Genomic DNA, 9,974 nt, shown 5'->3' with positions numbered 1-9,974 from the left:
ACATCTGTAATGATAACATATCATGAAGTAATAACATCTGTAATGAGAACATCTCATGAAGTAATAACACCTGGAATAAGAACATCTCATAAAGTAATAACATCTGTAATGAGAACATCTCATGAAGTAATAACATCTGTAATGAGAACATCTCATAAAGTAATAACATCTGTAATAAGAATATCTCATGAAGTAATAAACTCTACAGAGATATTCCGTTATTCATTCAGTTTGTGTGTGAAGGTTCCCTCAACACCTTCCACTCTCCTCCTCTCCCCTCTCTAGCTCTATAGATTTCCCTCCAGAATGATTAATTGGACCAGGTAGCCTGCCAAGGGAGTGCAGCCCTCGGACAGTTCAGATTCTGGCCATTTTTATGCCCTTGGTGAGATTTTGGAACGGCCATCTCCCATCACACCACCCAGACAGGCACCCCTCACTATGTGGTCATGATGACGGAGGGGGCACTATGGTGGTTGTTTGTGGACATTCCTCAATTACCCTGTAAGCAGAGAGCCTAATAGTTCTAGGTTGCACCTTCTTTCCATGAGTCCCATAACTCCCTAAGGAATTCTTACACGTCTCCACACATGGGATTGAATGGGGTATTGGATGACATTCCCTTGGTAGAGTGATATCAATAGTTATAGCTCAGAGATTTCAGATATTGCAGCGTAGAGCCAATGTGAATTCAATTATGTCGAAGCCTCTGAAGCGTGGCAAATAAGTGTGGGTATAGACACGCACCGCCCTCTCTCTCTTTCTCGCTCTAAACATTCAAGTTCAGGTATTCAAATCCAGCTCATTCTCTCGCGCGCAGTGGCACCGTGGCGGGTAAACTTGCTCTTGCTTTGATCCAGAAGCACTGCACCCATGCATCCAGTATCAAGGAGAGAACTTTTATGATTTATCCAAAGATAAATTAAAGCTATACGAATTTAAGGACGCGTGCACATGTCGACATGACAAAAGGACACGACAGTTAAGGTGCGTAAATTTTACTCTTGCAAGGCTAGGAAAGTGTTTGATAGGCTACAACATATTAATGGACACAAATTGACTTTTTTCTTTAACGAGTGAAGCAAAGACTAGGATCTGTTTTATCCCTCAGCGAAATCCCGTCCAAAAGCAGACTGGAAAACCGTTCACCTCGGAGAAGACCGATCGGCAGAGTGCGGATGATCGCGGCCGGTGCCTGTGGAGTCATCATGGTGCTGGTGTTGGTGATACTGATCCCGGTCGTTGTCAACTCCGCCGGGACATCATCGCGCTACGAGATGGTCGGATCTTGTCAGATGGTGTGTGATCCCCATGGAACTAAATCCACGGCAACGGACAAGGGAAACACAATACGGGAAAACCGTTTAGTCCAATCTCTACCCACATTTATCCAAGGTACAAAAGGGGATTCCGGGCGCACAGGTAGAGTGGGTCCTAGGGGCCCTTTGGGCCAGCCAGGACCGCCTGGACCTGTCGGTCCACCTGGAGAGCCCGGCCCCCCAGGACTACCCGGACCGCCTGGACCAAATGGGCCGACCGGTGCTATAAGCGCAGCAACATACAACACCGTTCCAAAGATAGCTTTCTACGCCGGGCTGAAAAAACAACACGAGGGTTATGAAGTTCTTAAATTTGACGACGTGGTCACCAATCTTGGCAATCACTATGACCCTACAACGGGGAAATTCACCTGCTCAATACCGGGGATATACTTCTTCGTTTACCATGTGCTAATGCGGGGAGGTGACGGCACCAGTATGTGGGCTGATCTTTGTAAAAACAACCAGGTGAGAGACGTATCAATTCATTAAGCTAAATGAGGCTGAAACTGTAACACCCCCTATGTCGTAGTAAATGTTTCATACCTAGTCGACAGAACTTTTACGCACAGAGCCTCGACTTTACGCATGAGTATAGGCACAGGTTGGTATAACAAACAAATAAACAAAAAACAACAAGCTGGTTTAATTACAAAAAACGAAGTAGGTCAGAAACATCAAAAGGAGTAAAAACACATACATAGTAAATAACATCATATGAACGAATGAATGTGTTTGGAGAAGGGTTGTAGAATGAGTCCTCAGGGCGCGGAGCTGTCCGTGGTGCTAAAACCCTACTTCGTTCCACAAAACCCGTCAAAATGTGAATCTAAAATACACATTTTGGTTTTGAAATATGTCGACTGGACAGCAACGAGATATTATGTTGAATTATGTTTTAATTAGTTATTATTATGTTTAATGTTTAAGGTATTTAACTTTGCCATGCAGGTCCGTGCCAGTGCCATCGCCCAGGATGCCGACCAGAACTACGACTATGCCAGCAACAGCGCGGTCCTGCACCTCGAGCCCGGCGACGAGATCTACATCAAGTTGGACGGCGGTAAAGCGCACGGCGGTAACAACAACAAATACAGCACCTTCTCTGGCTTCATAGTGTACGCAGATTAAACGCCCGGCACCGGCGACAACACCAAGTCTCTGAACGCTGTACGTTTCCTTTCGTTTCCCGTTCTCTCTGATGATTTTGGTACAGTTGAGATCCATTGAAGACAAGATAGAGCGACTGGATGAAACAGTGGAACAGTTTAGGAATTGTGAGCATGCCTATTTTAAAAAGGGACAGGATGGGTTTATAATGTTCATGTCTATATTCATCGTTGCATTTGTCATTAGACAATTTGGCTTTGTAACATATTTGTGATGGAAATTTTATGCTATATGACACACATAAGCTAGATGACACATTACTGAAACGTTTTAAGACAATTATCTGTTTGATGTTTCAATCAACAGCGTGATGACGTTGTAATGTTACCATGTGGGTAAAGGGTTAATGACGTGCTTGTCTAACTATTCAGAATAGGTACATCTATCGAACACATAAATGAACAAAGTACAGTATATCTGTGTTTCCATTTTCCTTGGACACTGTCGGCCTGACAGCATTCATATTTGACACGGGTACCGGCAGGGGTCGAGCAGATGGCGACAGGGACAGATTGTTTAATTAGGTAATCAGGGCTGACTAAACGGCCAATTAGTGATTGTGTGCTCCAACGGCTATCAGAACTAGTAAGAATAATCCTGTAGTAGGTGACATTATAGTTCAAATTAAACAAGCTCTCATCTACATTTGTTTTGTGCTTTTATTTAATTGAAATGTGAAAATACACACAATAATCACCAAACATGGGTCAAATTACTTTTTGAAATATGGTCTATTATCTATGGTTCTTGTCTGACACAATGGAACCAATGGGCTGTTCCAAAAAATGCAAGCCCCACCCACCTAACATTCCAGGCCAACTTATATTTTAAACAGTATTTTCACCGAGCTCTAGAAATCACATCATTTCGGAGCAGTATTCATTTCTATCAACAATATATCACCAACTATTAGGTCTCTTATCAGAAAACACACAATGAATATCCCATTTTTACATCACATTCTTTCCTCAAAAACAGACTAAACTCATCAGAAACTGAAAGATCTTCCTACCTCAGAACTTTTAATCCTTTCACAAACTCTCAAAGTTACATAATGGATATGCATATTCTGCTGTGATGATGCCATTGATCATGTGGTGAAGCCACTCTGTGATGCCACCTGTTCCCAGGCGAGGAGACCATGTCCTTCAGTACAACCCGCCAGCCAGCCAGCCTCTTTAACTAACACCTGCTGAGTGGAATCAGGACAAACCATCTACCATAGCTAGATCGGGTGACAGTGCAAAGCACGCTGATGAAGGTGTGCTAGGTATGCACTTTTCCCACAGAGTTGACTGTTATTACTGCCATTATCGCAGACAAAAATGTTGTTTCCCTAGAATACATTTCTGAATGAGCCAAATTCGCATTTACATTCATCATCCATCTGTTCTCTTTTGAAACTGAGCTTTTGAGGTGGAAACATTCCCATTCATCAGACATCAAAACCAAGGCTGCGATTGACAAACACAGTCATGCTCCCAGGACTGTTTTGTTGATATTGTAACAGAATGAATCACACAAATTAAAACTTTCTATAATTTTGTGGCTCCAATTATCAGGAATAAACATCAGTGATTAACTTCTTCAAATTAGTCTCCATTCAGTTGACAGAGTTGATTCAACAATACTGTATCTGATGGATTTCTCAAGGGCGCAATTTCTGACAATAAGCAGAAGATAGAAATTTACAGCCCATGGCCCTGCATAAACATTTTAATTGTGATTAATTAAAAGTTTACAAAGTCACAGTGTATTTGCGTTACATTTTGCTGGTAGAACCTTCTACTGAAGAGCTATCCATGGAGCCATCCTTCATTTGAAGGTCAGACAGTGTTTGGGGTTCTCAATCAGGATCTTGTCCACCTGGTTCTGGCTGATCCCTCTGGTCAGCATCTTGGGCACAATGTTTTTCAGGATGTGGGAGTAGCCATGGCCGCCATACTTGGTCAAACGGTTCTTGGTGTGGATGTCATGTGCAACCACGATCCTGTCCTCGTAGCCCTCCGCCACCAAGAATGCCAAGCTACAAACACACAAGCGCACACGCACACACAAGCAGCCACATATACATCCACACAGAACAGGAACAACAACAAGTTTTATGGAGCTCATAATGTATTGTGGAGTATAATCTACAGTAAGATTAGCCAACCCCCTGAGCTGTGATGGAACACACGTACGTTTTGACTCTCTGGCTGTCACTCGGCATGTCCACCTCTAGGTTGTAGGGGTAATTGAGTATCTCTGTTCCAAACAGGTCATACTCCAAGTAACTGCCCATCTTGGCAAACTCCAGAAGCTCTCCTTCATCAAATATGGTCCTGCGCAAGCAAAAGGCAAAAAAAAAACGGAGCCATGAAAGAACATACACTACTGTATGGGCATGGAAGTACAAATCATAAACTGTAAATGTCTAAACTGTCTATCGATACAGTAAATTCAGCAATTTCAAAAAAGTAGGCACAGGAGATAAATATCTCAAATCTTGAAATTATTTTCTGAACTTTTGGCCTCGACCTGAGCCTCAGGGGCTACCCATCAATATCCATGAATTCTGAAGAAGAAAAAAACCCTCTTCACTGTATATTAATAAAACATAGCTCTGAAAGATAAAGACGGTTAAATTAGCATCATTATAATTCGGGCCCCAGAGCCGCTGCCACCCCTGCACTCCCAGACTCAGACACAGGGAGCTCTCACCTGTCCAGGTGGGACATGACCGTTTTGCTGATGTCACCCCCGGCCTCCCGGAGGATACGGAGCGCCGCGGCGGGGGCGGCGGGGTCGCGCCCCGGGTGGATGATGACGGGGCAGCCCAGCTGGGTCTGGGCGTGAGCCGTGGCCTGCAGCACCTTCCGCTCGCTCTCCGTGATAGGCCAGCTGGTGCCGATCTCACCGATCACGCCGCAGCGGATGTCCGTCCCGTCGGCGCCGTTCAGCACCTCGCCGATGATGATCTCAGTGAGCTGGGGGGGGGGGCAGCAAGGTTGAGTCAGGGGGGAAGAGTGCTCAATGGAGCCTCACATGGAGACAACTGTATATCCAGCAGATCGCACACTCAATATTCATCCTTGATTTTGTCACCGGAAACATTTGTATGGGAATAGTAGTCCTATAGTTAAGGGTTAGGGTTTGCTTCCCACTGGATTATGTAGGGGTGGGACCTATGACCACACCCCATTGCTCTCTGTAAAGCGCATTGTGATGCCTCTGTGTATGAAATGCGCTATATAAATAAAGTTTGATTTGATTTGATTAGTTAAGGGTAAGGGGTTAGAGGACCCTCCACCTTCTCCACCGACATCTTCCTGGTGGCCTCAGAGTGGGTGCAGTCGACGTAGTATCCCGCCCCTCCGATAATGTTGACGCCCGTGTCCTTGGCCAGCTGCCGGAGGGTGGGCAGGTCTCGGTCGATGCCCGTGGTGGTGTTCTCCACGATGGTGCCCCCTCCCGCCAGCCGGTAGCTGAGCAGCTCTTCCTGCACGGCGCTGGTTTCCTGCTGCAGCAGCAGGTTCTCGTGACTGCTGTACGGGTTCTGCTTCAGCCAGAACAGGTTCTTCATCTCCAGGGGAGCCTGAGACACCGCCTCATCGCCCGGCGCCGGCGGAAAATAGCAGCACTCGAAGGTCATGGTCAGATGCTCGTGGGTCATGGTGCGGCCCAGTTGGTCTGGATCCACTGGACCCAGAACCGTCTGGACCTTCCCACTCAGTGCTGACATGTTCTAGGTTCCTTAATTGGGTTGAGGTCCTGGGGATAGCCTAAAGACAGGCAGTAGAATTTTTAACAGGGGTGGTTCAGCGCTGAAGCTAACTGATAAAGAACAAACACAGCACGTTTTCGCAGAGTGAGTTTATCTTTCACATTTATTGGAGGGGTGGTGACAACTTTGAAGGTTTAACTAAGAGAGAGAACTTTGTACTGGACATCATCAAGTCACATGACCAACCTGACGCGTCAATTGACGAATGGTGTGATTATTTTACTCCAGTTTTCTAGCTTTCTAAATAACGTTGAATACATCGACAATAGCAGTGTAATTAAATTATAATTAAGCGCTTTACTACAAAGTGTCAAACCACAATTTCTTCAAGGCAGCTTTAGTGCATAAAACGGACTGACGTTTGTGAACGAAGGTGGCCTAATCTGACAATCATTGTCTGCAGGGAGTTTAACGGCAAGTGAGCTGCCGTAGAGCTACTGAGACGTCCAAAGATACTGCATTTATTTGGTGCAAAAGCCAAAAGCCGCTAATCTAATTATATAGGCTATCTAAAAAGATCAGACCAGCGCAAACCTTGCTTCGATGTTTAGTAAAGTCCACGCTCAGCAGTTCGAAGATTTCTTACATCGGTGAAACAAGTCGCGTGAAGTGACGAGTGTTATCGCGAGATTACCAAAATCGCAGGCAATTCTACCTACTATCTACAATGAGAGTGTATATGTACATTATAGCAAAAGGTTTGAAATGCAGATACAGAATATACATAGCAGCAATAAGCATAAAAAGAACAAAGACTAGGCTATATACATCCATACATACAGCATGTGTTAATTATAGAATATGTACATACATACATCCAGACTGTATAGATATGTCTAATAATACTCATAGTGTACATACATACATACATACATACATACATACATACATACATACATACATACATACATACATACATACCACAACACTCAGGAGTGCTGCTGACTGTGTACAGGCACTGTTATAGAGTCTGATGGCCGCTGGAAAGAAAGAAAGAAAGAAAGAAAGAAAGAAAGAAAGAAAGAAAGAAAGAAAGAAAGAAAGAAAGAAAAAAAGAAAGAAAGAAAGAAAAAAAGAAAGAAAGAGGTTCCATGAGGAGAGGACAGTAGTCATACTTACATACATACTGTAACATACATACATACATAACACTGGCACTAGAGGTTCCTGCCCCTGTTTACAGTGTTGCTGTGGTACACGGGACTCAAATGGCTTCCCGCTCCTGGGGTTCCTCATTAGTGACAGACTGGCCTGTCAGCCTCATCAGTCACCGTGGCTGTGCTGCTCTGCTCTAGACAGACACAACCACAGGGATGTAGAAGGACGACAAATACAAGACCTTGCGTCCACGGGGACCTCCGTAGAGACAACTCATTCATTCAATACAGTCTCAGAGGATGGGAGAGTGAAGGGGAGGCGAAACAAATTGACACCCAACTTTGAAAAATTCTTATACTTCTGTCATTATGCATTCTCAGTCACACAGTAGGCTATTGTGCTTTTTGTAAAAAAACAAACAAAACAAAGGTCATATTTTTACATGAACTTGAACTCTCTTGGAGTCTGTCAGAAGATCAGAGATAGTAATGGTCGAAGGAGATAGAGCTGTAAAAGACAGAGAGCAGGAGGAAATACATAGAGCTGTAAAAACATGAGAGATATGAGGTGAATTTGCCTCATGCTCATGTCTGTCCCCATTTAAACCTGTCCACAATCAAGTTGAACCCAAGCTTCTAGTCTGGAAGCCAGACCTCTTCGCAAAAAAAGTAAAATAAATAAATAAAAAACCTTTTTGCCAAGAAGTCTGGCTTCCCGGCTACCAAGCTTCATTCCTTGCAGATGGAATTACTATTAGAAAAGGAGGAACTGAGCTATCAGAGTCTGGTGCCCTCTATTGGTGGAAAACCATAACTGCATGCACAGTTTATAGGCCCACTGATAAACTGACAAAATTGCATGAAGAAAAATAACTACTGTATATCTTGAGTTACATATGGGGCTACTTCAGAGCATTTTGTTCTTAAACAACATCATGGATCAAACTTTTTCTATATTCTTTATTAAAGATACAGACACACATAGTGAAAGTAGAAATATGTTGTAATTTTGCACATGCTCTCAGGACTGACCAGTGGTTGTGACCATCTTTGGAATAAAGAGAGGCATGTAATGCACATGTAAATTAAGGTTCTTGTCAAGCCAGCTGCCAATTCAGAAATGCAAGTCAAGTGGGCCTTTTGCGCAAACACTAGCGTTATTACAGTGAAGCGTTTCTCCCCTTGGAACTATGGTTTGTTATTATTCTAATATTTTTATTGAATTTTCAAATGTAAAGACAAATACATCCACAAATATCCATACGTACAAACACAAAAAAATAAAAATAAACAACAAAAAAACGCACAACTGAAAAACATTATACATCCAAAATCTCCAATGACAAAAAGAAATAGCATTACTTACAGATTCAAAGGAATGTCATATTTACAATTCAGTATCTCTAGTAGGGAATTTTGTGGTGAAGTATCTAGGCCTAGTCTAAAAATGGCTGCCAGACCTTGTAGAATCTTTGGACGGATCCTCTGGTTGAGTATTTCAATTTCTCAAGCTTCAAATGTGCCAACACATCCCCAACCCAATGTCTGTGTGTAGGAGGGGTGGCTGACTTCCATTCAAATAAGATAAGGCGTCGAGCCAATAAAGAGGAATAAGCTATAACATATGATTGGGCATTAGACACCACTACCTGCTCAGGGTCCACACCAAAAATTGCTGTTACTGGGTCAGGGCTGATCTCCTTGTCACACCTAACTATGGTTTGATTCAGGAAGTGAAAGGACATTCGGATGTGACATTCCAAAATAAAGGCCCTTTAAAATGTCATATAAACTATATTTCTTCAATTTTCAGATTATAATTAAAAGGAGACCGCCCATATAGCCAGACCAATTCCACTTCAGAGTGAAAGCACACCACCTCAGAGTGTCACCCAGAGACATGCAGGACATTCTGATGTGGCATTTCAAAATAAAGGCCCTTAAATGTCCTAAACAAGCTATTTTCTTCCAATTTCATATAAGGATTAAAAGGAGACCGCCCATAATGCCACACCAATTCCATTTCAAAGTGAAAGCATACAATGCCAGAGTGTCACCAAGAGACGTTCAGGACATTCTGATGTGGCATTTCAAAATAAAGCTCTTGGGGAAGACACCACCCTCATAGGACTCATCTCCAAGGGGGAAGAGTTCGCCTACAGGTGGGAGATTGAACAGCTGCTGACCTGGTGCGGCCCGAACAACATGGAGCTTATGCTCTAAAGACAATGGAAATGGTGGTTGACTTTAGGAAGAACTCAGCCCCCCCCCGCCAACCCCCCCCCCGCCCCCATCACCCTGCATGACTCCCTGGTCACCACTGTGGCCTCCTTCCTCTTCCTGAGTACTGTCATGTCCCGGGACCTCAAATGGGAATTAAACGTCAGCACCCTGATCAAGAAGACTCAGCAGGGGATGTACTGTCTGCGGCAGCTGAAGAAATTCAACCTGCCACGGCCCATGATGGTACAATCCTACACCTCCAGCACTGAGTCCATCCTCACCTTCTCCATCACCACCTGGTTCCCCGTCGCTTCAGTCAAGGACCAGACTAATTTGCGGCGGGTGATACGCTCGGCGGAGAGGGTGATCGGCTGCCCCCTGCCCTCCCTCCAGGACCTG

The 9,974-nt window shown here is 44.0% G+C and overlaps 2 protein-coding genes across 2 annotated transcripts; one reads left to right on the top strand and one right to left on the bottom strand.

Annotated features, from left to right (window-relative positions):
- Positions 1 to 1,178: 1,178 nt before the first annotated feature.
- c1ql3b (complement component 1, q subcomponent-like 3b) lies at positions 1,179 to 2,450 on the top strand (the record flags this gene model as incomplete). The annotated part of the gene is made up of 2 exons (XM_084458083.1): positions 1,179 to 1,787; positions 2,271 to 2,450. The coding sequence occupies 2 exons, from the start codon at positions 1,179 to 1,181 to the stop codon at positions 2,448 to 2,450; spliced, it is 789 nt and encodes a 262-aa protein (XP_084314209.1).
- Positions 2,451 to 3,200: 750 nt separating this feature from the next.
- pter (phosphotriesterase related) lies at positions 3,201 to 6,870 on the bottom strand. Its single transcript, XM_084458075.1, has 5 exons — positions 6,790 to 6,870; positions 5,782 to 6,253; positions 5,193 to 5,458; positions 4,673 to 4,813; positions 3,201 to 4,515 (listed from the first exon to the last, which is right to left on the bottom strand). The coding sequence occupies exons 2-5, from the start codon at positions 6,211 to 6,213 to the stop codon at positions 4,305 to 4,307; spliced, it is 1,050 nt and encodes a 349-aa protein (XP_084314201.1). The 5' UTR covers positions 6,214 to 6,253; positions 6,790 to 6,870; the 3' UTR covers positions 3,201 to 4,304.
- Between the last annotated feature and the right edge of the window lie 3,104 nt (positions 6,871 to 9,974).

This window comes from Borostomias antarcticus (assembly GCF_949987555.1).
Source record: "Borostomias antarcticus genome assembly, chromosome: 24".
NCBI lineage: Eukaryota > Metazoa > Chordata > Actinopteri > Stomiiformes > Stomiidae > Borostomias > Borostomias antarcticus.
This window is presented reverse-complemented; position numbering and strand designations above follow the sequence as displayed.